General features: G+C 48.9%; 1 protein-coding gene and 1 pseudogene across 18 annotated transcripts in view; one reads left to right on the forward strand and one right to left on the reverse strand.

The window, feature by feature from the left end:
* The window catches only part of TBC1D22A (TBC1 domain family member 22A), a 465294-nt gene that overhangs the window by 271400 nt on the left and 166257 nt on the right, over positions 1-27637 (reverse strand). For all 18 annotated transcript variants that reach the window (XM_064283337.1, XM_064283338.1, XM_064283335.1 and 15 more), the window contains one exon: positions 27237-27299. In XM_064283337.1, coding sequence (XP_064139407.1) covers positions 27237-27299 — 63 coding nt within the window. The remainder of the gene's footprint in view (positions 1-27236; positions 27300-27637) is intronic.
* On the forward strand, positions 23906-24006 carry LOC111748086 (U6atac minor spliceosomal RNA; annotated as a pseudogene).

Raw genomic sequence — 27637 nt, forward strand, 5'->3', positions numbered from 1 at the left:
CCAGGTGTGAGGAAAGAGGGGCCATTCCCCCCACGTCTTCCCTCCACACACGGCTCAGATGGAGACACAGGACCAGGTGTGAGGAGAGAGGGGCCATTCTCCCATGTCCTCCCTCCACACACAGCTCAGATGGAGACAAAGGACCAGGGCATGGGGAGAGGGGCCATTCCCCCTCGTCTTCCTTCCACACACAGCTCAGATGGAAACAGAGGACCAGGTGTGAGGGGAGAGGGACCATTCCCCCATGTCCTCCCTCCACACATGGCTCATATGCAGACAAAGGACCAGGGTGTGGGGAGAGGGGCCATTCCCCCTCGTCCTCCCTCCACACGCAGCTCAGACGGAGACAGAGGACCAGGTGTGAGGGGAGAAGGACCATTCACCCCCATCCTCCCTCCACACATGGCTCAGATGGAGGCACAGGGCCAGGGAGTGAGGGGAGACGGACCATTCCCCCTCGTCCTCCCTCCACACACGGCTCAGACAGGAACACAGGACCAAGTGTGAGGGGAGACAGGCCATTCCTCCACGTCCTCCCTCCACACATGGGTCAGGTGGAGACACAGGACCAGAAAGAGAGGGGCTGCTCTGAGAGCTGGGGTGCAGCAATGCCCACAACCAAAACGGCACCATGTGAGAAGGGCGCCTCCCAGAGTACCTGTAAGGTCTGAGTTGGTTGAAGCAGGAGGAGTGAGCTCTGAGAGTGATCACAGACAGCCATGCCAGGAAAGGCAAGTTAGGCAAGCTGTTACAGTTGATGTGACCCCCAAAAGATATGCTGAGGTCCTAACCCCCGGTCCCCGTGAATGTAACCTCATTGGGAAACAGTTTTTGCAAACGTTAGCCATTAAGATACCACAGCTGAGGATGAGACCGCTGAGCAACGGCAAAAGAAGGCGGTGGGTGTCATCACAAGAGGAGGAGAAGACCTAGACAGAGGGAGACACCACGTGAAAACAGGGGCAGAGACTGGGGTGAGGCAGCCATAAGCTACGGAGAGCCTGGGGCTACCAGAAGGTGGAAGAGGCAGGGAGGGGTCCTTCCCTAGAGCCTTCGAGGGAGTGCGGTCCTGCAGACACCTTGATTTCAGACTCCCAGCCTGCAGGACCCTGAGGAATGTGCTTTGTCACAGCAGCCTCAGTGGCCCGTACACCAGCATCGAGGATGGAGGGCTCTCCTGGCCGTCAGCGCCGCCCACACCGAGCAGCAGAGACAGGAAGGGGCACAGCGCACTCTGGAGACCACCGAGGGCACAAGGAAGAAGTGCGCGTGCGTGTGCCCCAACAGCAGTCACATCGCCAGGTAATGACAGCTGGTGACAGTCCGCATCCACCAAATGCTTACGACGGCTAAAACCAGACGCCATTGAGTCGATCCCGACCCCAGGGGGACCCCGTGTGTATCAGGGTAGAACTGTGTCGATCCCGACTCCAGGGGGACCCCGTGTGTGTCAGGGCAGAACTGCGTCGATCCCCACCCCAGGGGGACCCCGTGTGTGTCAGGGTAGAACTGTGTCGATCCCGACCCCAGGGGGACCCCGTGTGTATCAGGGCAGAACTGCGTCGATCCCGACCCCAGGGGGACCCCGTGTGTGTCAGGGCAGAACTGCGTCGATCCCGACTCCGGGGGGACCCCGTGGGTGTCAGGGCAGAACTGCGTCCATCCCCACCCCAGGGGGACCCCGTGTGTGTCAGGGCAGAACTGCGTCGATCCCGACCCCAGGGGGACCCCGTGTGTGTCAGGGCAGAACTGCGTCGATCCCGACCCCAGGGGGACCCTGTGGGTGTCACGGCAGAACTGCGTCGATCCCGACCCCGGGGGGACCCCGTGTGTGTCAGGGTAGAACTGTGTCGATCCCGACTCCGGGGGGACCCCATGGGTGTCAGGGCAGAACTGCGTCGATCCCGACCCCGGGGGGACCCCGTGTGTGTCAGGGCAGAACTGCGTCGATCCCGACCCCGGGGGGACCCCGTGTGTGTCAGGGCAGAACTGCGTCGATCCCGACCCCGGGGGGACCCCGTGGGTGTCAGGGCAGAACTGCGTCGATCCCGACCCCGGGGGGACCCCGTGGGTGTCAGGGCAGAACTGCGTCCATCCCGACCCCGGGGGGACCCCGTGTGTGTCAGGGTAGAACTGCGTCGATCCCCACCCCGGGGGGACCCCGTGTGTGTCAGGGCAGAACTGCGTCGATCCCGACCCCAGGGGGACCCCGTGTGTGTCAGGGTAGAATTGTGTCGATCCCGACCCGAGGGGGACCCCGTGGGTGTCAGGGCAGAACTGCGTCCATCCCGACCCCAGGGGGACCCCGTGTGTGTCAGGGTAGAACCGCGTCGATCCCGACCCCAGGGGGACCCCGTGTGTGTCAGGGTAGAACCGCGTCGATCCCGACCCCAGGGGGACCCCGTGTGTGTCAGGGAAGAACTGCGTCGATCCCGACCCCAGGGGGACCCCATGTGTGTCAGGGCAGAACTGCGTCGATCCCGACCCCAGGGGGACCGTGTGTGTGTGTCAGGGCAGAACTGCGTCGATCCCGACCGCAGGGGGACCGTGTGTGTGTCAGGGCAGAACTGCGTCGATCCTGACCCCAGGGGGACCCCATGTGTGTCAGGGCAAAACTGCGTCGATCCTGACCCCAGGGGGACCGTGTGTGTGTCAGGGCAGAACTGCGTCGATCCTGACCCCAGGGGGACCCCATGTGTGTCAGGGCAGAACTGCGTCGATCCCGACCCCAGGGGGACAGTGTGTGTGTCAGGGTAGAACCGCATCGATCCCGACCCCAGGGGGACCCCGTGTGTGTCAGGGCAGAACTGCGTCGATCCTGACCCCAGGGGGACCCCATGTGTGTCAGGGCAGAACTGCGTCGATCCCGACCCCAGGGGGACCGTGTGTGTGTCAGGGCAGAACTGCGTCGATCCTGACCCCAGGGGGACCCCTTGTGTGTCAGGGAAGAACTGCATCGATCCCGACCCCAGGGGGACCCCATGTGTGTCAGGGCAGAATTGCACCCCATAAGGTTCTCAGTGGCTCGTCTTTCAGAAACAGATCGCCAGGACTTCCTTCCGAGGTGCCTCTGGTAAACTGGAACCTCCAACCTTTCAGCATTTACAGCCCCAGGGACTCCTACGCCCCCTCTACTCCCTCCTCTGCCCCTCAGGAAGTCTCCCTGAGGCAGGCACGTTCACTACCCCGTTGTCAGATGGGGTGGTACACAGACCTCAGGATGCCCTCGACCCCACCTTCTGGCGTCCATACCTTGTGCGGTCCCCTCCCCTGGGCTGTGGGCTCAGACAGAAACACAGGACCAGGTGCGCGGGGAGACGGGCCATTCCCCCAAACCCTCCCTCCACACGTGGGTCAGATGGAGACACAGGACCAGGGTGGGAGCAAAGAGGGCCATTCCCCCCCATCCTCCCTCCACACACCGCTCAAATGGAGACACAGGGCCAGAGAGCGAGGGGAGCGGGGCCATTCCCCCACGTCCACCCTGTGACTGGCTTCTAACCAACAGCACACAGCAAAGGTGGCGGGACACACAGGACCATGTAGTATAAGATTGCTCTCACTCACTGGCTTTCAGGATCCTCAAGGGACAGGGCCACGCAGCAGGGACAGTGGGAGGCCTCCAGCCAACAAGGAACAGACCCTCAGTCCAGCAGACGCCAGCCCCTGGCTTCCACTGACATCCCCCTGTGTGTGGATGCAGATCCTCCCCTGGTCAAGCCGCAGGTGAGCCCGACGGCAGCTCTGAGCAGAGGAGCAGCTAAGACAGGTCGAGACGCTGACCCTCAGAAACCACGTGACGGTGAACGTGTGCTGCTTTAAGCTGTAGGTGTGTGGAGACGGGGGCACGCAGAAGTATGGTCTCGAACACCCATGAGAACCTACCGGCCTGTGAGAGCAGAGCAGGGCTCCACCCAGGGGAACTCAGAAGGTGATAAACTACCACCATGGCCAGGGGTTAGGATGAAACAGTGGCCTTCACATTTATGTAAAAAAAGAGAGAAGACAAGAAATTATAATTTTATAGTATGAAAGAAACAGAAAAGATCATGAGCTCCTGCGGAGCAAAACCTGCATCTAATTGATGTGCGTTTGCCCGAGGTTCGGCAGGGGGCAGCTGGTGGCTGGGGCACAGTGTGTGTGTGTCTGTGTGCATATGACTGTATGTATGTGCGTGTGTCTCTGTGTGTGTGTCTGTGTGCATACGACTATGTCTGTGTGTGTCTGTGTATGTGTGTCTGTGTGTCTGTGTGTATACGACTGTATGTGTGTGTGTCTCTGTGTGTCTGTGTGCATATGGCTGTATGTCTGTGTCTGTGTATGTGTGTCTGTGTGCATACGACTGTACGTCTGTGGCGTGTGCGCATACGGCTGTATGCCTGTGTGTGTGTCTGTGTGCATATGACTTATGTCTGTGTGTGCATTACATGGGTGTCTGTGTGCATACGACTGTATGTCTGTGTGTACATGACTGTGACTGTGTGCACGAGTGTGCATGTATGCGACTATGTGTATGTCTCTGTGTGTGTCTGTGTGTGTGCATGAGTGTGTGTATGTGACTGTGCACATAAGTGTGCCTGCATGTATGCAACTATGTGTATGTATCTGTGTGTTTATATCTGTGTGTCTCTGTGTATGCACGTATGTGACTGTTTATCTGTGTCTCTGTGTATGTCTGTGCCTGTATGTGTACACGTATGTCTCCGTGTCTATGTGTGTACCTGTGTCTGTATGTCTGTGTACACATTCGTGTCTCTGTGTGTGCATGTGTGTATCTCTATGTATGTCTGTATATCTGTGGGTGAACACGTGTCTCTGTGTGTCTATGTATCTGTGTGTACATGTGTCTAGATGCACGTCTGTTTATATCTGTGTGTCTCTGTGCATGTGTCTCTGTGTATACACATGTCTCTGTGTATGTCTGTGTATATGTGTCTCTGTATGTCTGTGTACATGTGTGTCTCTGTGTGTGCGTGTATGTCTGCATTTGTGTCTGTGGGTGTACGCATGTGTGTCTGTGTGTGTATATTCTCTGTGTGTATGTGTGTACATGTGTGTATCTGTGTGTCTGTGTGTATCGGTGTATACACGTGTCTGATGTATATATGTGTGTCTCTGTGTGTATGCACATGTGTGTCTGTGTATGTGTATATATGTGTCTCTGTGTGTATACGTATCTGTGTGTGTATACACGTGTGTACATGTTTGTGAGCATGTCTGTGTATATATGTGTGTCTGCATGTGTACACATGTGCCTGCGTGTCTATGTGTGTGCACATATGTGTGCATGTATACTAAAGGAAAAGCCAGAGCCCCAAACCAGGGCTGTCCCCTTCGTAACCACGTTCTCTGAGAAGCTGGCAACTGAGGCTTGGAGCTCCCCTACCCACCCACCCCACCTTCTAAGTCCTACCCTGCGGAGAGCTGTAAAACACACACACACACACATAATCAAACCTACCCACAAACATGAACAGTTTTTCCTTCAATGTTCTGAGTACTGAAGAAAATCAATGCAGCAAAGAAGATGAGCCAGCTCTCGCAGGAGCAACAAGGGAGCTTTGGTCACCTGGAGGGTGACAAGCTCACAGCCTACGCATGGGAACAGAACAGGCTGCTTCCTGGTGAGAACCCACAGAAGGAACACTGAGGAGGTGGCTCCTGACTCCCTCTCCTCTCCTCTCCCAGGCCCCAGTGTGCACCAGGGACACGGATCAGGGGGCATGTGACACAGAGATGCCTTCCCCAGGGTCTCCACTGTACTTCACTTCCACACCTTGTGCCAACCCACCAAGCAGAGTGTTTTTACACCATTTCACAGGTGAGACATCTGAGCAGCAGAGCTTGCCCACAGTCAGAAGCAGAAGCCTCAACTGGGGCACATGCCCAGGTCGCTGTGACGCCATGGCCCAGCCCACAGGCCTGGGTCCAGAAGACGCTTTTGGTAACAGTCCACAGGGCTTCTAACGGCAGGATCCAGCAGGGACAGACATCCACTCAAAGTGGGTCCCAGGGGAGAGCTCACCACAGGGTCTGCTTACAAAGGTGCAGGCAGGGACCAGGAAACACGAGCAGCTGGTATGCAATGACCTCAGAGAACCTGGCTGGACAGGGCGGGGTGGGGAAGGCTCAACCACACTCTCCTGAAAGCCCCAGGTCTCCCACAAGCCTGGTCTCCCTCAGGCCCTGAGTCTCCCGCAAGCCCCAGCCCAGTCCCACTGTCGAGTAGAGAAGGGGAGCGTGGACCTGCAAGGCCAAATGGGAACGGTGTGCCCATGTGGACTCCAGCTCCAGAGCACTGCCTGCACCAGCCCGACTGCCCTGGTTAGAGAGTAGAACGAGCTGTGCCCGGCGTGGACTTACTTCTACCTGGACACCACCACGGAGAAATGAGGAGAGCACCGCATGGCCAGTGGGCAGTCTGCGCCGAGAAATGAGGAATGCACCACATGGCCAATGGGTGCCACGGCAGATGAAGAAAGGATCCTGCGCCACAGTCTCCGCCCTCCGACCAGCCACGGCGCCTGCCCCCTGCCCTGCACTTGGCTGCCCGCTGCCAGCCCAGACGCTGAGCACATGAAAAGTCTACCTGTGCTACTTAGGGGGAAATTCAGAATTCAGACCTCTCATTAACTAAGGGAAGCTATCGGCTGGTTAGTTCAAATTATTGCGGTTTAGCTCTTCTTGATCTTTCTTGATAACTGAAAACTCTATCTTTAATGCTTTAATCCCAGCAGACATGTAAATGAAGGAGCAGGTGGCTGAAGCATGAACACAAACAGCTTCGTGTAATTACAGACCTGAAGGAGCTACACCTATGCTCACTGGTTTCCTTGCCTATTTCCCTACAGTAAGAGCTATCAGTTGAGAAAATAAGAAAACTTCCATGATTTGTTTCTTTGGGCTGGAGAGGGGAAGAAAAGGAAAATAACTTTTTAAAATCTCCAGAAGCCCTCCTCCTCCACCAGTGAGCATCACTGTATTGCAGGGGGCACACCAAGAAGCCAAAGGTGGCTCCACCCTCAGCTGGGTCACCTGCGAGTCCAGGTGCCCCTGCACTTCACTGACGGAAAAGTTCTCCAAGCCCTGGGCTTCACCTACACCCACTGGGGACAGGCTGCCATCTACCCGCTGCGGACAGACCTCCATCCACCCGCTGGGGACAGGCCACCACCATCCACCTGCTGGGGAAAGGCCACCATCCACCCGCTGGGGACAGACCACCATCCACCCGCTGGGGACAGACCACCATCCACCCGTTGGGGAGAGGCTACCGTCCACCCACTGGGGACAGACCTCCACCATTCTTTCTCTGTTCCCTTCAGTCTAAGCTGATGGGTTTCCTGCTGTGGTAGTTTGCTACATCCATCAGTCGCAGGCTTAATTTCTTTAACAAAAGATTGTGTAGCCACATCCTGGTGAACATTCTAAGACACGTGTCCTTTGTACATACAACAGAATTTCCCAAATCTTTAAGTTCTGTTTTCATTTTGCACAGCTCATTTTTAAGTCCATCTCTTTCCTCTTGCATTTTACTATAAGCAGCAAGGAGAAACCATGCTTTAAGATCTTGCTTAGAAATCTCTTCACCCAAATACCCCAGTTCATCACCTACAAGTTCTCCCTTCCACCAAACATTAGAACATAATTCAGACAAGTTCTTGGCGACTGCATAAAAAGCATTGCTCTTCCTCCACTGTCCAACCGCATGTTCATCATTTTCTTTTGAAGCCGCAACAGAAGCACATTTCATGTCCACATTGTATTCTCTAAGACGATAGAGACTTTCCCTACAGCTCTCCTCATCTCCTTCTGAGCCCTCACCAGAACTGCCTTTGAGGTCCATAATTCTACCAACAGTCTCTTCAAGGCAATCTAGGCTTTTTTTTTAACTCTACCCATTACCCAATTCCAAAACAACTTTCACATTTTTAGGTATTTGTTAGAGCAGCACCCCACTCCCAGTACCAAATTCTGTCTTAGTTATCTAGTGCTGCTATAATAAATACCAAAAGGGGATAGCTTTAACAAACAAATTCATTTTCTCTCAGTTTAGGAGGCTAGGAGTCTGAATTCAGGGTGCCAGCTCTAGGGGAAAACTTTCTCTCCTCTACAGGCTTTGGAGAAAGGTCTTTGTCTCTTTGAGCTTCCGCTCCTGGGCTGCCTCTATGTGGCCTGGCATCTCTCTTTCCCCATCTCTACTTCTCTACTTGCTTAATCTCCTTTATATCTTAAAAGAGATGGACTCAAGACACTCTGTACTAATCCTTTCTCATTAACATAACAAATAAAACCCATTCCCAAATGGGATTATAACCATAGGCGTAACCAAAAAGCCAAACCCATTGCTGTACAGTTGATTCCAATTCATTGCAGCCCTATAGGACAGAGCAGAACTGCCCCATAGGGTTTCCAAGGAGCAGCTGATAGATTTGAACTGGTGACCTTTTGGTTAGTAGCCAAACACTTCACCACTGCACCAGCAGGGCTCCATAACCACAGGCACAGAGGTTAGGATTTACAACACATATTTTGGGGGGACACAGTTCAATCCATAACAATGGAACATTATTCAGTTATTACAAGGAATGAGGTGCTGACACACGCTACAACATGGACAAACCTTGAATGATGATGAAGAGTCAAAGAAGCCAGACCCAAAAGGTCACTTATTATTTGATTCCAATTATACGAAACGTCCAGAACAGGTAAATCCATAAGGAGAGAAAGCACACTGGTGGTTGCTAGGGCCTGGGCATGGAGGGAGTAGGGAGCACCTGTTCAGTAGATCCAGGGTCTCCTTGGACAGGATGTTCTGGAACCAGGCAGAGGCGGTGGCTGCACGACACTGTGAATGTACTAAATGCCACTGAAGTGCTCACTTTAAGATGGTTAATTTTATATGACTTTCACCTTAATAAAAAAAAAAAATTAATTAAAAAATAAAATAAGGCTTCAGGCAGACCAGCCCCGTCCAGACTCCTGAGGAGAAACACTTCCTTCCACTAACTGTAACAGTGGCGAGAAGGTGTCCACGTAAAGAGGACACCTGGGGCCATGGCAAGATGGGGACAGGGCAGCAGAGGAGAAATGCCCTGCAGTGGCCTGCCCACCTCTGGAGAAGGTTTCGGCGGGGGATAGGGCCAAGAGTGCCAGCACCCCATCCCCGAGGCCCCCAGGTTCAGAGGTGATCCTGGCTGCACCCAGGCTCCCTCAGCACCTGCCACACACAGCTGTGTGCAAAGACCACAGGTTCCAGCCTCCATCCATAGCGGGGCTGCCAGGCAGCAGGCTCCCCGGAAGTCCAGAGTCAGCTGGGCTCCAGGCCCTCCAGCCAGAGGCTCCCCCCACCAGCAACCATCCCACCTATCCCAGCCCTTCTCTCCTGGGGCTTGCTGCAGGGACTGGCCTCAGGAGCCCGGGCTGCTCCAGGACAGCTGGTGCCAGTCCAACTCCATCTGCTCAATTAACTCATTAACTAAAGGCTCTGAGCAGAAAATCCGCAACCACCAAACAAGAGATGGACTTAAAGTTGACAATGATGCGAAGCCAACTAACAGCCTGACAGCTTTCAGTCCGAAATCACCAGAGCATCTTCCTTCCTTTCTTCCTCCCTTCCTTCTTCCCTCTCTTTCACTAAATACAATTCATTCCTTTATTTTTTGTCTTAAATCACTTCATCTGAGTTATATTTTTGTTCAGTTGTTTGTTCTGAAATCACAACAACTAGCAGGGATTCCAATCAGTCAGTTTTGTCTGGTAATTGCCGCAGAATCGGCTCCGACTCACAGTGATCCCACACACAACAGAACCAAACGTTGCCCAGTCCTGCACCACCCTCACAATCCTTGCTATGTTTGAGTCCATCGCAGCAGCCACTGTGTCAGTCCATCTCATTGAGGGCATCCCACTTTTTCACTGACCCTCAACTTTACCAAGCATGATGTCCTCCTTCTCCAGGGACTGGTCCCTCCTGAGGACGTGCCCACAGTATGTCAGACAAACTCTCACCATCTTTGCTTCTGAGGAGCATTCTGGTTATGTTTCCTCCAAGAGAGATTTGTTCTTTCTTCTGACAATCCATGGTATATTCAATATTCTTCGCTAACACCACAATTCCAATGCATCGATTCTTCTTTGGTCTTCCATCTGCATTGTCCAGCCTTCGCATGCATATGAGGTGACTGATTTATTATCACTTAAAAACACGCCCTCCTGAACCATCTGAGTTTGACTGTGTGCCCCAGCTCCCAGTGGCCTCATAACTAGCTCTTGACTTGAGCTAAAATGTTTCCCCATCGTAATACCACACCACTGCCACACGAAACCTACTGTCTCAGGGAGGCGTGGCCCCATCTCTCTGATCAGTGCCCTCACGTGGTTCTGCCATTTGATTCTCACATAATGAGCTCTCCCCAGATTACACGCCACTGAGAGCCCCGGCAAGACAAAGGGGCCTTCCCCACACAGAGGATTTCTAAGGTCTGCATCAAACATCGAGACAAAGCTATTTTCGAAGAACGCATTTAGCCATTTCTAAAAATATCATAAACAATGGCTTTGGAACATTCTTTCCAAGCAGGCACTTTCAAAGTCTCACACTGCGATACTTGAAGCAGGTACAAATTAAGTGTCCTGCTTCCTGTACTTTCCGTGTCCGTAAAGCGCAGGGCCTTTCACTGCCTCCAGGCAGGCTCTGAGCTGCCACGTGCTACCACACCCACCTACTCATCCGGCCTGCGCGTTGCTACCTTAGACAGTCGCAACCACAAAGGAAACGGATAGGATGTAAGTTTCCCGGTCCCTCTACGGAGGTCATGTCACAATGATTCCTGAACCAAGAGGAAAAAGTGGACCCTGTGCGCTGCTGCTTCTTGCCTAGCTGAGGAATGCACATGGAGAAAGCAGTTTTCTTTAAGTCCATTGCAAGACCTCCTCCCAGGCTCCCACCTGCTCAGGATAAAGCCAGATTACTCAGAATCCCAGGGGCACAGCAGGTCCCTGCAGTCTAAAGGTCAGAGGAGGGAGCAAAGGCCAGTGCTGGGATTGAAGCCACAGTCCACCAAGGCACAGCAGGAATAGCCAACAGGTACTAACCAAAAGCTAAAAGCAAGGGTCTAAAAGCCAGAAGGGCCAAGCCAAGAATCCAAGACATGAGTACAGCCAGCTGGAGAAGCAGTGGATGGAGTTCGAGTGCGGAGCATTCCGCTGGCGTTAACGTGGGACTGCAGTCCAGCAGGGATGCCAGCAGGCTGTTTTCATGGGACAAGGACAGGGAGGACAAGCCCAAACCCTCCCACTGCACCGGCTGTGTCCTGCAGGCTGCACATCCTCTCCAGGACCTTCCTGCAGATTCGCTCCAAGTTGAAGCCCTCGCCCAGCCCCTCCTGCAATCTGGGGGCTGCCCCACGGCATTGCTCTGCTGCTTTCGCCATCACCCCCAGCGCCTCCCCCAGGCCGAGGTCTAGTGTGTGCGGGCCTGGGGGTGGATTATGAAGTCCTCTCAGGGAAGAAGAGGTACCCTGGTTGCAAACGGTTTGTACTCAACTACTAACGGGAAGGTTGGCAGTTCAGTCCTACCCAGCGGCTTTGTGCAAGAAAGACCTGGTGATCCGCTCGCATAAAGATTACAGCCTAGGAAACCCTATGGGGCAGTTCTTCTCTGCAACACATGGGGTCACCGTAAGTCAGAATCGACTTGACAGTACCTAACACAACTACAACCACCAGGGGAGAAATCCACAGACACTCGCTCTACAACAGATGCAGATGGCAGCCCAGGTGCCCCTGGCCCACCAGGGAGGAGGCCCGCAGGCCAGCTTGGGGACTCAGGACCCGCTCCATGAAAGCCTGATGGACAAATGTCATCTGCAAGACCAGGTCAGGATGGGTGGAAACCACGAGGAAACAGGAGGCTTCAGAGACCATGAACCAAAAAGGGCTTGAGATCTGGGGTTACTCTCCACATTCAGAAGCCCTGGTGGCACAGTGGTTAAGAGCCTGGCTGCTAACCAAAACGCTGGCAGTTTGAATCCACCAGCCACTCCTTGGAAAAATCCAGTGGGGCAGTTCTACTCTGTCCTCTACGGTCACTGTGAGTCAGAATCAACTCAACAGCAATGGGCAGCTCCACATTCAAGCGTCCACCTTCTCTGGGATGTCTTCCAGGACTCAGCTGTGATCGCTGTCAGCCCACCCTTTGTCCAATATAACTCTGGTTTTGTTCATGGTTGACCCTGGTCTCCACAGTCTCACGCGTTACTGCCACCGGCCCATAGTTCAATGACGCAGCGTCGAGATCGTGGCTGATATGTGTCACCAGGTGCCCAGCGCTGCCCACTGGCATTTCCTCAGGGTGTCACAGCCACACATGTATTTCAAAAATCCAGTTTTTTTTTTTAAGCAGCAAGGCAAAAGCAATAGAAAATACCACAGAAAGGTGAAAACCACATAGTGGCTTGTGTGGAGCTAGCTGACCACAGAAGCAGGGCCGGTTCAGTGAGCAGCAGACGGGGAAAGACGTGTCACAGGAGACCACCTCCCAGGTGCACAAAGGTACTCTCTAAGGAGGGGTAGTAAGGGGCCCTGGTGGTGCACTGGTTAAGCACTCAGCTGCTAACTGAAAGGTCAGTGGTTTGAACCCACTAGCCACTCCTCGGGAGAGAGATATGGCAGTCTGCTTCCATAAAGATTACAGCCCTAGAAACGCTATGGGGCAGTTCTACTCTCTCTGTCCTATAGGGTCGCATGAGTCAGAATTGGCCCGGCGATAAGGGGTTTGGTTTGTTTGTTTGTTTGTTTGTTTTTTATCTGCCAGTAAAGGACAATGAAGGAAAGAGGCCTATGTTTAATGAGAACACAAAACAGCCCAACTTGGCCTGAACAATGAGTACTCACTGGATGTCCTTAGCTGTTAAAGCTCTGCTGACAATCTTCATATGCTTGTCTTTGTTAGAAAGTGGAGATTCATTAAAAGTAGTACAAATTCCATCTCTTCCCAAAGTATCTTTTCTGCAAGCCAACACAGTCTCAACAGCAATAATACAATAGTTGCCACTGCGCATTATCACCGCCAGGGCTGAGGAAATGAGAAACCGCGGGCATTCCCGGTGCGCCGCGAAACCGCGGGCACTCCCGGTGCGCCGAGAAACCGCGGGCACTCCCGGTGCGCCGAGAAACCGCGGGCACTCCCGGTGTGCTGAGAAACCGCGGGCACTCCCGGTGTGCTTGCTTGATTTCGAAAACCCGAGGGCGCACCCCTCCTGTGAATTCCAGCACCCAGAGGCTCTTCCTGAAAAGCAGGAGGGCATTCTTCCACAGAGGCTGTCGCAGGGGCTCAGGGGCCTGGCTCAGTAGTTCCTTCTGTCTTCATTTGCAAACACAGCGAAGAACCCTCCACAGCACAGCCAGACCAACAGCACTTCAGGGCACACACGGCAGCAGAGACATTTTTGCATACTAAAAACAGACATGTATTGAAACTGAAAGTGTAGCTGTGCTCATGATTACTTAGGAAAAAAGAAGGATCTGATTTCAGGAATTTGAAAACATCATAATTCTACCATATGCACCAACGACAAGGCTTCACAGCATATAAAACACTGTGGAGATAATTTCTAGGATAGAATCAAGAAAATAAACAGTTCTGTTAAGGGGACCTGTGGGATTTATAGCCCTCCAAATCCAGGAGCAACGCAGGCGTCAGAAAGAAGAAATGATTTACAACTCAAGTTTCTGCAACATGATTCACAAAGCATTCCCACCCATACGAATTGTAATACCTGATGGCTAGAACCAAAATCCAGAATGTGGATTAAAAGACAGCCATATATCACATGCAATATGCTTACATCGAAGAGAAACACTGAGCGAACCAAGAAACCACCGATTGTATGTTCACAACATAATTAATAATGTTGAACTCTCTTAAAGCAAGCAATAATTTCACGCATGGTGTGCCAATTACTCAACATTCACCTTCATCAAATACGTTCATTTGCATCCCACGTTTTCTGCTCAAGTCAGGGTGCCTTGATAGCTTAGCAAAACACAGAGGTTTCATTGCATTCAAAAGAAAAAAGTACTTGTGTAAGACTACACATACAGACCAATGGAACAGTATTGAGAGTCCAGAAAAAAAACCCACATATCTTCGGTCAACTGACAACAAGGATTCTAAGTCCATCCAATGGGGAAAGAATAGTCTCTTCAATTAATGGTATTGGGACAACGGGCTCTCCAAATGCAAAAGAAGGCAGTGGGACCATGTCTCACACCATACACAAATATTAACTCAAAACGGACCAATGACCTAAATAGAAGAAATAAAGCCTTAAAAACTCCCAGAAGAAAACATCAAGGTGACTCTGCAGGAGATGGCTTCTTACAGTCGATTCTGAGGCGTAACACCAAAGCACAAGCAACAAAAGAAAAAATAGATTCGGTGGACTTCATCCAAATTAATAACTTTTGTGCATTAAAGGACTTTTACAAGAAAGTGAAGAGACAACCAACAGAATGGGAGAAAATACCTGATACATTAAATGTCTGATACAGTTTTAATATCCAGAATATTCCATAAAGAACTCTTATAACTCTTACAACAAAAAACGTGGTTAAAAAATATGCAAAAGGACTTGAACAGACACTTCATCAAAAAGGATATTCAGATGGCTAACAAGCACATGACAGATGCTCAAGTCATTAGCCACTACAAAAAAAAAAAAGAAAAAATCAAACCCATTGCCATTGAGTTGATTCCGACTCATAGTGACCAACTCATAGGGAGATACAAATTAAGACTGCAATCAGATACTAGTTTGCCCCAATTGGAATGGCAATGACTAAAAAAAAGAAAGAAAATTGGCGAGACTGTGGAGAAAGTGGAACCCTCGGTACCCACTGCTGGTGGGTATGTAAGACGATAAGCCACTGTGGGCAACAGTTTGGTGGTTCCTCAAAAGGTTGAACATGGAACTACCGTATAACCCAGCAATCCCAATCCTAGGTTTATACCAGAAGTGGAGGCTGGAACGCAAACAGAAAAATGTACTCCATGTTCATTGCAGCACTTGTCACAATAGCCAAGAAGTGGAAACAACCAAAATGTCCATCAACAGATGAATGGATAAACAAAATGTGGTCTATATACACAAGGGAATGTTACTCAGCCCCAAATAGAAACGAAGGCCTGATGCATGCCACAACATGGATGGACCTTGACGACATCATGCTGGGTGAAGTCAGTCATCTCAAAAGGGTGAATGCTGTATGATCTCACTTACATGAAATGAGCAAATGTATGGAAACCAAAGCTTATTAGTAATAACCAAGGGTAAGACAAAAGAGGAGAAGGGAAGTTTTTACTGAGGGGGCACTAAGCTCATGTCAATGGTGGTGGAATAATTAGTAAAAGTACAGTGATGATGGTTGTACAACATGAAGACTGAAATCAGCGTCACTGGATTATACAAGCAGAAATTGTTGAATCGGCAAACGTTTTGTTGTGAATATTTCCACCACAATAAAAAAAATTTATCTGACAGAATAGAAAAGAACAAAACTACCATTATCCACAGATGATATGATTATCTACTGACACTCAAATAAAGCTACAGGCAAATGATTAGGATGAATGAAAGAAGTTAGCAGATTTGCCAGAGACAAAACCAACTTACAAAAATCAGCTGCGTTTCTACACACCAGCGATAAACAACTAGACAATGCAATCAAAGATAAAAACACACCACTTACCAAAAAAGGATCTATAAATATGTGTAACAAAGTGTGCAATACACTTAAGGAGAAAACGTCGTTTTAAAAAAAGGATCATAAGAAAAAATGCAAAAACAAAATGCTAATTGTCTCCAAACCGATCTACAGATTGATGCACTATCTGAGATTTTCATGGAACAGAACAAGCAGATCCTAAATTTACATACAAAAGCAAAAGGTCACGAAGAGCCAAAAAACAAGAACCAAGCAAGGGTGGCCTGTCATACTAGATATCACAACTACGTAATTAAGACAAAGTGAAGCTGGCACAGAGAGAGTGGAACACATAAAAGAAGCCAGAAACTGCCCTATGTATACATAAAATCCTGAAATATGACAGACAGGGCATGGCTGATTAGTACAACTGGTTATCCATGTGGGAAATTTAAAAAAAAACCAATTGACCCCGATATCAAACTCTACACAAAGTCAATTCCAAAGGGATTATGGCCCTAAATGTAAAAGGCAAACCTTTAAAACACTTAGAACAAATTGAAGGAGGTATCTTTGAAACCTCAAGGTTGGAAAGAGTATTTTAGGACACAGAAAAGTCTAGTGCCGAAGGAAGGCTGTTGAATTGGCTACATGACACCAAGAATTTCTCCTCCATTCCCACAAGGAGCCAGGCAGTGCTCAGGGCACCCAGGACATGCATGGGGCAGGGGCCTCAGTCCCAGATCTCACGGGGCTGACCTAACGTGGCGTGAGAGACATCACCAACAAAAAAACATACAATCCAATAATAAATGCCACCAAACGCGTAAGCTAGATGTGTGATAGAAACATGGGGTGGGCCTCACCTGAGATAGGCTTGCCAGGGAAGGTGTCTAGCAAGGCGGGCAATATTTCAGCTGAAGGCCGGGAAGGAAGCAGACACTCAGAGGCGCCCAGCAGCCAGTCCTCCCAAGTGCACACTGAGCAGCCACCCTGTGCCAGGCACTGTGATGGGCACTGGGGTGAGGGCCAAATCGACACAGACAAAAAGACTGCCCTCATGGAGCTTAGCAGTGAAAGCAGAGCAGAGGCCAGGAGACAGAGGGATCCAGGCACTGGACTCCAGGCTCAGGTTCCCTGAGGAAGTCAGTGGGAGGTCCATGAAGGCCTAGCCTCCAGCTAGGGCCATGGGCTGCCCTCCCCCTGCACACTGCCTCAAGTGGCAGGGAGGGAGGCCTGGAGGTGCCCTCACACCTGTCCCCATCTGCCTGTCACCTCCGGCACAGGCCCTCACTACCCTGCTTTTGCTCAGAGAACCCCTGGGCACTGCCTGTTGACCCCTTCCACCAGCACTTAGCCCCTCTCTGGGTGCGCATGTGCTTTTCAAGTCAGCCTGAGTTGACACAGACTCAGGAATCCAGGCTCCTCCCCAGAAAGCCGGTTCAGAGGGTCTGGGCGAGGCCTGGGAACCCCCATAGTCAAGCTATGCATGCAGCTGTCCACACCGTCCACATCTCGACTTCCAGTCAAACTCTTCTGAACTGAACACCTGCTTACAGGTTGCCTCAAACTCTGCAGACCCAGATGAAGCCCTGCTCTTCCCTCCAAACCTGCTCCCCCTACGGTGCCCCCCACCCCATCACCACCAATCGTGCACCATCTCCTGGGTTGTCAGCGCCATGCCTGGGGCTCACAACCATTGTTCAGAGTGTGAAGGGGTCTTGACGCTGTAATGGTAGACATATGAAGTGATACGTTTGTCAAAACCCACTGGAAAATACAACACAAAGAGTGAACCCCTCTGGATGTGGAGGAGAAAACAGAGGTTGAAGGATGAAAGCAACTTGTCCAAGGGCACAGAGCTGCTAGGGTGCAGCCAGGGCTGGCGGACCGGGCCACCCAGAGTAAAGCCAGCACCCCTTCCACCCACATACCACACACCAAGCGGCAGCTCTAATAATGTCTGCCAGCCTCCTCTTCAGAAAGGCAGAATGCGTGATCAAAACTGCTATGTTGTTTGGTGCTGTCGAGTCGCTTCCAGCTCATAGTGACCCCAGGTACAACAGAACAAAACACTCCCTGCGCCATCCTCACAATCATCATTATGCTTAAGCCCACTGCTGCAGCCACTGTATCAATCCATCTTGTTGAGGGTCCTTCCTCTTTTGCGCTGACCGTCTACTTTAGCAAGCATGATGTCCTTCTCCAGGTACTGATGCCTCCTGATAACATGTGCAAAGAACATGAGATAAAGTCTCGCCATCCTTGCTTCTAAGGAGCGTTCTGGCTGTACTTCCTCCAAGACAGATTTGTTCGTTCTTCTGGCAGTCTGTGGTATATTCAATATTCCTCACCAACACTGTAATTCAAAAGCGTCAATTCTTCTTCAGTCTTCCTTATTCATTGTTCAGCTTTTGCAAGAACATCAGGTGATTGAAGAGGCCATGCCTTGGGTCAGGCCCCCCTTAGCCTTCAAGGTGACAACTTCGCTTTTTAACACTTTAAAGAGATCTTTTGTAGCAGATTTGCCCAACACAATGCAAAACCACTATGCTGAGCTCGAATTTGCCATTTCTCATTCTCACGCACTTGCATGTAGTCTTACTTCATTTATATGTACCTCTAAGCAGTATTTCTAAGTACTGCTTGGAATGGATTTAAACGTTGTGTAAGTTGATAGCACACCACATTATTCTGGCCCCTTGCTCCACTCACTCAGCAATCCTTCTGTGACGCTCATCTACACTGTTATGTCACCCTAGCTAATTCATTTTCGCTGCTGCATAGCATTCCGTTGTATGAAAAAAAAAAAATTATTTACCCATTCTCCTTTTCCTGGTCATTCAGTTCCTTTCCAAGGGCTTTGGTGTTACAATCACTGCCATCGCTGTTATTTAGAAGTTCTCGCCGTCTAGCCACCAGCATGCGTCTGTCCAGGGCTGGGACGGGAACTGCAGGGTCATAGCGCCGTAGAGTAAGCACATGTTCAACTTTACCAGGTAAGGCCAAGCTGTTCCCTAAGGTGGAAATCTGGAATCTCTGCTCCCACTGATGAGAGGATGAGAGTGGCCAACGTGCCACAGTCTCAGCAACACCTCTGCTTGTCTTGCTTTTTGATGTTTGGCCTTGTTCTTGGTTATTTTGCGTCAGACCAACACCTGAGGCTAATGAGTGGGAGGTGATGAGGCCAAGAGGGACCAGCTGGGGGCCAATGCTGACTAACTCTCATGAGACATGATGTAATCTATCATGGCCACCTGGGGAGGTGGATAAACGCCCTGAGCCCTGAGGCTCAGAGGAGCTTCCTGATTGGTGACCATGCACATGAGAGGGTAGCAAGTCCCTCCTGGGGATATGGAAGCTCCATGCTGGGACCTCACCTAGACCACACCCTATGCATGTCTTCATTTGTTATTCTTCTTGGTTGTAGTAAATCTGAGGCAATAAATACAGTATACCCTCCCTGACATTTTGTGAGTTCTTCCACTGAATTAACAAACCCACCACGGCAGTGAGAGCTAGCAGGGGATGCTATCTGCCTATTTGGCAGTCTGAAAGAAGGCATTCTTCTAACTCCTAAGATCTGACCTAACTCCGGGTTGCTTGAGTTGGAGAGAGAGTCACATAAGCAGCTGGCAATGAAGATGGAGAGATAGAAGGTGAGACCTAGATCCATCACCAAGTTTTCCGTATTGCATTCATGACCATCCTTGCTACACAGTTAGTGACTAAAGTGGGATTTACCCACTGTCTTAGTCATCTAGTGCTGCTATAACAGAAATGCCACAAGGGAATGGCTTTAACAAAGAGAAGTTTATTCTCTCACAGTCCATAAGGATAAAAAGTCCAAATTCAGGGCACCAACTGCACGGGAAGGCTTTCTCTCTCCATTGCTCTGGAGGAAGGTCTTTGTCATCAGTCCCCCCTTGGTCTAGGGGCTTCTCTACACAGGAACCTCAGGTCCAAAGAACACACTCTATTCCTGGCACTGCTTTCCTGGTGGTATGAGGTCATGTTTCTCTGGTAGCTTCTCTCTTTTATATCTCAAGAGAGATTGGCTTCAGACACTAATTTTGTAGATCTCATTACACGATAGTGATAGGACTTATAACACATGGGGAAATCACATCAGATGACAAAATGGCAGACAATCCTACAGTACTGGGGATTATGACCTAGCCAAGTTGACAGATATTTCGGTGGGACACAATTCAATCCAGGACACTCACTTTGCCCTTTGCTTAGTGTAGCACCTTGTCATTTATTTTCCTGGCATTAGATTTTTGGTTTTTCCCTCTGAAACGCCTGTTCAATTTTCTGCCCATTTCGCGGAGTAGATGACGGAGGCACATGTTAGGATATTACTCTTTTATTATGATCTGAAATTTTGATTTATACACTCTGGATGCTAAACATTTGTAAGTTAAATGTGTAGCAAAATTTCTTCACCTTTTGTTGTTGTTGTTATTGTTAGGTGCTGTCAAGTCAGTTATGACTCATAGCGACCCTATGCACAACAGAACGAAGCACTGCCCGCCTGGTCCTGAGCCATCCTTACAATCGTTGTCATGCCTGAGCTCACTGTTGCAGCCACTGTATCAATCCACCTTGTTGAGGGTCTTCCTCTTTTCTGCTGACCCTGTACTCTGCCACACATGATGTGCTTCTCCAGAGACTGATACCTCCTGACGGCATGTCCAAAGTATGTAAGACGCAGTCTCGCCATCCTTGCTTCTAAGGAGCATTCTGGTTGTACTTCTTCTAAGAGAGATTTGTTCGTTCTTTTGGCAGTCCATGGCATATTCAACATTCTTCGCCAACACCACAATTCAAAGGCATCAATTCTTCTTTGGTCTTCCTTATTCATCGTCCAGCTTTCACATGCATATGATGTGATTGAAAATACTATGGCATGAGTCAGGCGCACCTTAGTCTTCAAGGTGATATCTTTGCTCCTCAACACTCTGAAGAGGTTCTTTGCAGCAGATTTACCCAATGCAATGCGTCTTTTGATTTCTTCACTGCTGCTTCCACGGCTGTTGATTGTGGATCCAAGGAAAATGAAATCCTTGACAACTTCAACCTTTTCTCCATTTATCATGATGTTGCTTATTGGTCCAGTGGTGAGGATGTTTGTTTTCTTTATGTTGCAGTGTAATTTATGCTGAAGGCTGTGGTCTTTGATCTTCATTAGTAACTGCTTCAAGTCCTCTTCACTTTCCCCCAAGAAGGTTGTGTCATCTGCATAACACAGGTTGCTAATGACTCTTCCTCCAATCCTGATGCCCCGTTCTTCTTCAGATAGTCCAGCTTCTCGGATTATTTACTTAGCATACAGATTGAATAGGTATAGTGAAAGAATACAACTCTGATGCACACCTTTCCTGACTTTAAACCGTTAAGTATCCCCTTGTTCTGTCCGAACAACCGCCTCTTGATCTATGTGAAGGTTCCTCATGAGAACAATTAAGTATTCTGGAATTCCCATTCTTCGCAATGTTATCCATAATTTGTTATGATCCACATAGTCGAATGCCTTTGCATAGTCAATAAAACACAGGTAAACATCCTTCTAGTATTCTCTGCGTTCAGCCAGGATCCATGTGACATCAGCAGTGATATCCCTGGTTCCATGTCCTCTTCTGAGACAGGCCTGAATTTCTGGCAGTTTCCTGTTGATACACTGCTGCAGCCGTTTTGAATGATCTTCAGCAAAATCTTACCTCAGTGTGATATTAATGATATTGTTCTATAATTTCAGCATTCTGTTAGATCACCTTTCTTGGGAATAGGCATAAATATGAACCTCTTCCAGTCAGTTGGCCAGGAAGCTGTCTTCCATATTTCTTGGCATAGATGGGTGAGCACCTCCAGCGCTGCATCTGTTTGTTGAAACATCTCAATTGATATTCCATCAATTCCTGGAGCCTTGTTTTTCACCAATGCCTTCAGAGCAGCTCGGACTTCTTCCTTCAGTACGATCGGTTCCTGATCATATGCCACCTCTTGAAATGGTTGAACATCGACTAATTCTTTTTAGTATAATAATTCTGTGTATTCCTTTCATCTTCTTTTGATGTTTCCTGCGTCATTTAATATTTTCCCCATAGAATCCTTCCCTATTGCAACTCGAGGCTTGAATTTTATCTTCAGTTCTTTCAGCTTGAGAAACGCTGAGCGTGTTCTTCCCTTTTGGTTTTCCATATCCAGCTCCTTGCACGTGTCATTATAACACTTTGGTTTGTCTTCTCGAGATGGCCTTTGAAATCTTTTGTTCAATTCTTTTACTTCACCAATTCTTCCCTTTGTTTAGCTGCTCGACGTTCGAGAGCAAGTGTCAGAATCTCCTCTGACATCCATCTTGGTCTTTTCTTTCTTTCCTGTCTTTTCAGTGACCTCTTGCTTTCTTCATGGATGATGTCCTTGATGTCATTCCACAACTCGTCTGGTCTTCGGTCACTAGTGTTCAGAGCATCAAATCTATTCTTCAGATGGTCTCTAAATTCAGGTTGAATATACTCAAGGTCATATTTTGGCTCTCGTGGACTTGCTCTGATTTTCTTCAGTTTCAGCTTGCACTTGCATATGAGCAATTGATGGTTTGTTCCACAGTCGGCCCCTGGCCTTGTTCTGACTGATGATATTGAGCTTTTCCAGCGTCTCTTTCCACAGATGTAGTCAATTTGATTTCTGTGTGTTCCATCTGCCGAGGTCCATGTGTATAGTCACCGTTTGTGTTGGTGAAAGAAGGTGTTTGTAAGGAAGAGGTCGTTGGTCTTACAAAATTCTATCATTCGATCTCCGGCATTCTTTCTATCACCAAGGCCATTATTTTCCAACTACTGATCCGTCTCCTTTGTTTCCAACTTTCGCATTCCAATCACCAGTAATTATCAATGCGTCTTGATTGCATGTTCGATCAATTTCAGACTGCAGTAGCTGATAAAATTCTTCTATTTCTTCATCTTTGGCCCTAGTGGTTGGCGTGTAAATTTGAATAGTAGTCGTATTAACTTATATCCTTGTAGGTGTACAGATATTATCCTATCACTGACAGCACTGTACTTCAGGACAGACCTTGAAACATTCTTTTTGACGATGAATGGAACACCAGGCCTCTTCAAGTTGTCATTCCCAGCACAGTAAACTATATGATTGTCCGATTCAAAATGGCCAATACCAGCCTATTTCAGCTCACTAATGCCTTTTTTTAATGCCTAGGATATTGATATTTATGCATCCCATTTCATTTTTGACAATTTCCAATTTTCCTAGATTCACACTTCGTACATTCCATGTTCTGATTATTAATGGATGTTTGCAGCTGTTTCTTCTCATTTTGAGTCATGCCACATCAGCAAATGAAGGTCGTGAAAGCCTTACTCCATCCACATCATTATTTTTTTCTACTTTGAGGAGGCAGCTCTTCCCCAGTCACCTTCTGAGTGCCTTCCAACCTGAGAGGTTCATCTTCCAGCACTAGATCAGACAATGTTCCGCTGCTACTCATAAGGTGGAAACCCTGGTGGCTGACCAAAAGGTCAGCAGTTTGAATCCACCAGGCGCTCCTTGGGAACCCTGTGGGGCAGTTCTACTCTGTCTGTAGGGTTGCTATGAGTCAGAATTGACTCGACGACAGTGGGGTTTTTTTGTTTTGGGTTTTTTATTCATAAGGTTTTCACTGGTAACGCTTTTCGGAAGTAGACTGCCGGGTCCTTCTTCCTAGTCTGTCTTAGTCTGGAAGCTCAGCTGAAACCTGTCCTCCATGGGTGACCCTGCTGGTATCTGAATGCCAGTGGCATAGCTTCCAGCATCACAGCAACAAGCAAGCTCCCACAGTACATGTTACAGGTTATTTTTTCACGTTTTGGAAGTCTCTGGATTTTCCCCTTGCTATCAATTCCGACTCATAGCGACCCTACAGGACAGAGTAGAACTTACCCATAGGGTTTCCAAGGGGCGGCTGGTAGATTCAAACTGCTGACCTTTTGGTTAATGGCCAAGCTCTTAACCACTGCACCACCAGGACTCCAAAGGATCAACAAGACCACAAATATCCATACAGACTCTGCTTTAACCGAACTCCCCAAAATCTATGCTTGGTAGTAGTGAGTTTCATTAGGGGAGGGGTACTGTTTTAGCCACAGCAATATTCATGCTGCCCACAGGTCTGCTTTCCCACTCCTAAATAAATGAGGTGTTGCATGAAAGGAGAGAAGGTTAGCACTCCCCTTGACAAGAACACGTATATGGTTAAGGAATTGCCATCTACTTTGTGGCATCTAACCACTGTTTTGGAAACCCTGGTGGCGTAGTGGTTAAGTGCAATGGCTGCTAACCAAAAGGTCGGCAGTCTGAATCCGCCAGGCGCTCCTTGGAAACTCTATGGGGCAGTTCTACTCTGGCCTATAGGGTCGCTATGAGTCGGAATCTACTCGACGGCAGTGGTTTTTTAAATAAATGAGAGGTTTACCGTTCCTGTGGACCAACAGACTCAGTATTGTTGTTGTTTCTTCCCAAATGCCTCTAAGTGCAGCCATGTGACTAAGTTCTAGCCAGTAAGATATAAGCAGAAAGTATGAGCAACTTCTATGGAACATCTTGAGAGGGAGGGGGCATGAGTTTCTCTAGCTATTTCTTATTTTTCCAGCTAGTGGGAATGCAAATGCAGAGGACAGGGCTAGCGCAGCCCACTTGGACCAAGAGGTTGAAGCCAAGCACAGAGGAGCAGCTAAGTAGAAGAAGCCTGAGTCCCCACCATGAATGCGTTCACGAGACAGTGACAGACATCCACCTTGCGAAGCAACTCCTCTTAGGGATCTGCAGTCACACACAGCTATATCCAAGGCTAGCCTATACAATGCCAGAAATCATAACTTTATTCTGCCTACTGGCCAACACATGCCCAACGTTTCAATACTTTTCCTAAAGCCCTTGCTCATCATTTAATTTCCTCACAGACCAGGCTGTGCTCAAATGTTCCACTATCATACTCCCCCAGAAGCCCACCTGCCCTTCGAGTTCTGTCAATCTGCTGAGCCTGGAACCTGGAGAGAAGCTCCATCTCCAGGTGGCGCTCAGGAGAGCTGAATGAGAATTGTTTCTGACGCAATGCCAGAGCAGACATGCTCCAACCCGACAGGATCAAGCCCAACATTTCACAGACAAAGCAGGTCACCTAGAGGTCACTCTGGATCACTGCGCCAAAGCCAAGACACCTGAATGCTCACCTCTACAAAGACGTGTCAGGTGGTCGGGAAAAAAATAAAAACATAAACCAAAGGTTTTGGGGGAAATTCTATTTTCCATAAAAGAATAAATACAGAGGTTATAAAACGTTATCTCTTGTTTTCCAACTAAAATTAGCACAACTACTGAAAAGGATAACCAAAGAGAAGGATTTTAAAATGACCACTTGTGGGGAAAACTAATTTTCTCTTCTTATGTTCAACTGCTGTGCGTACTTTTGCTTTAACAATCCTGGATGTTTTTTTTAACAAACTGCCTACACAGACAAGCGATGTCAAAGTTTAAAAGTGCAGCTATTGGAGCAATCGAGATGCAAAACAAAATACTTCAAACAATAAGAAAATCCCATCTTAGAAAGACATCATTTACAATAGCAAAAAAAAATATAACTAAGAATAAATCCTTTCACGAAGAAAGTTTTATAAAAGTTCATTGAAAGACACTAAAATTGGCCTACGAAGGGATAGAGGACATGCTCGTAAGTACAAAGACCACGTTTCAAGAGATGCCAGCCCTCTACACTGACCTACCCCCAGTGCAAGTACAATCATAATTCTAACAAAACTCAAAAGCAAAAGATGAGCAAACCCAAAAGCCTGGGCACCCGGCTCTGGGCCTCAGTGAGGAGCCAAGGTCTAAAACCACCGATCCACGTGGAAGAGGAAGGAGGGAAGTGAACTTCTCCTACCATACATATATTAACACTTACTCTAAAGCAAAATTATCAGCAGGCATGAAGGGAAGGTAATCGGAACAACGGGACGAAGTAGAGACACAAGACAGACCTATGCAGATATGAAGATGATGGAAAAAAGGAGTGGCATTTCAAACTTGTAGAGACAACAATAAATGGGGCGGGGGTGGCTGGTCATCACCTGAGAAAACAGGCTAGGTTCCCACCTCACACCAAACACAACTATCAGTTACAGAGGTACTATGCACTTAGGTGTGAAAGGCCAGACTTTAAAACTTTTAGATGAAAATACGCGAGAACACCTTTATGATGCATGTGTTCTGTTGTTGTTGTTGTTGTTGTTAGCTGTCATCAAACTGGCCCATCCTGCACCACCCCATGACGGTTGTCTGCTGGAGCATTATGGTGCACAGGGTTTTCACTGGCTGATCTTCGGAAGGAGACTGCCAGGACTTTCTTCCTAGTCTGTCTTAGTCTGGAAGCTGCACTGAAACCTGTCCAGCATCAGAGCAACACGAAAGCCTCCAGTGACAGACAGGTGGTGCTAGTGCATGAGGTGCACTGGCTGGGAATCAAACCCATGTTCCTGCACGAAGGGCGAGAATTCTACTATTGAACTACCAGTGCCCTTATGGAACAATTCTAATCCTACACAAATGCCCTAGGACATTCTCACCCATAGGTACCTGCATGGGTACGTGAAGGTTCCTGGTAACATTGTTCCCAACAGCAAAACACTAGGAACAACCCAAATGCCCACCCACAGGAGAAAAGATAAGGAAAGTGTGGAATATTTCAACAATGGACTGTTACACAGCTAGACACAACAGATTAGTTGAAGCTTAGAGAACAGTGCTGAGAGAAAAGCAAGTTGCAGAGAGCAGGCCACAAAAGAACAGCACGGCTCCAAAACAGGCCAAATTAAATCGCACCTTAGTTGTGAATATTACATGACATGCACTGAAGCTGTGAAGAGAAGCAAGCAAATCATAAGCAGAGAATTCAAAAGAGGGGTCATCTGCCGGGGGGACTGAGAGACGGCGGTAAGCGCACAGAAACAGGACGTCCTGGACGTAGGTGGTGGCGGTTCTTATGCGACGGATGCCCTGAACCGCACCCTTAAAAATGGCTGTGACGGCCCCGTTTATCTCATGTCTGTTTCACCACAATAAAATTAGAGTCGAAAATAGTAATAATAACACAGAAACAGCTTTTAACAGTTACCGGTTCGGCTCCGCTTCACGTCCAGGCGCCCAGCTGGTCAGCATGGTGGGGTCTGGTTTATAAATCGAGTGGAGGGTTCATGAGTGTATTCTATGTACATGTACACGCACATAACACACACACACTACATATGTTCTTTTGTATGTGTCATCATTGCACTATAAAGCCTCTTAAGAATAACTGGAGATTCCCGTCGAGTATTATGTCCACGGGGCTGGTCTCCCCAGAAACGGGCCTACCCTAAGCATGTTTCCAGGTACAGCGCTGCACCGGACCCAGTTATCTCGTGAGAACAGTCAGCGCCAATCACTGTCAACAAGGGGAAAACCTTCCGGCAGGGGTTTCCAGATCTGGCGCTCACCTCTGTCACTTTGGGTTGAAGTGTTAAAGCCTCCGGGCTCATCCGAGGGATATCTATGTGGATCTGCAGAGGCAAGAGAAAGAAAATGTTACCTTAAAAATGAGAAACATTATACAAGCATTGTGATCCAAACGGCAATATGTTACGATGGCAACAAGTTTGCTTTGGCCCTTAATATTTCTCTCTCTGAAGACACGAATTCTCTGTTTTCTCATATTTCCTCCAGGGGATGTAGCCAAGGTCTGCTCTATGTGAAAGGGCTCGCCTGGTCCAGGACGTCAGGTTCCCTGGCCACGCCCCCGACACAGCACACTAGGCCTGCTCTACCTCAGTGAGGCTCACCTGGCCTAGGATGTCAGGCTCCCTGGCCACGTCCCACGACACAGCACACTAGGCCTGCT

This window comes from Loxodonta africana, chromosome 4 (assembly GCF_030014295.1).
Source record: "Loxodonta africana isolate mLoxAfr1 chromosome 4, mLoxAfr1.hap2, whole genome shotgun sequence".
Classification (NCBI taxonomy): domain Eukaryota; kingdom Metazoa; phylum Chordata; class Mammalia; order Proboscidea; family Elephantidae; genus Loxodonta; species Loxodonta africana.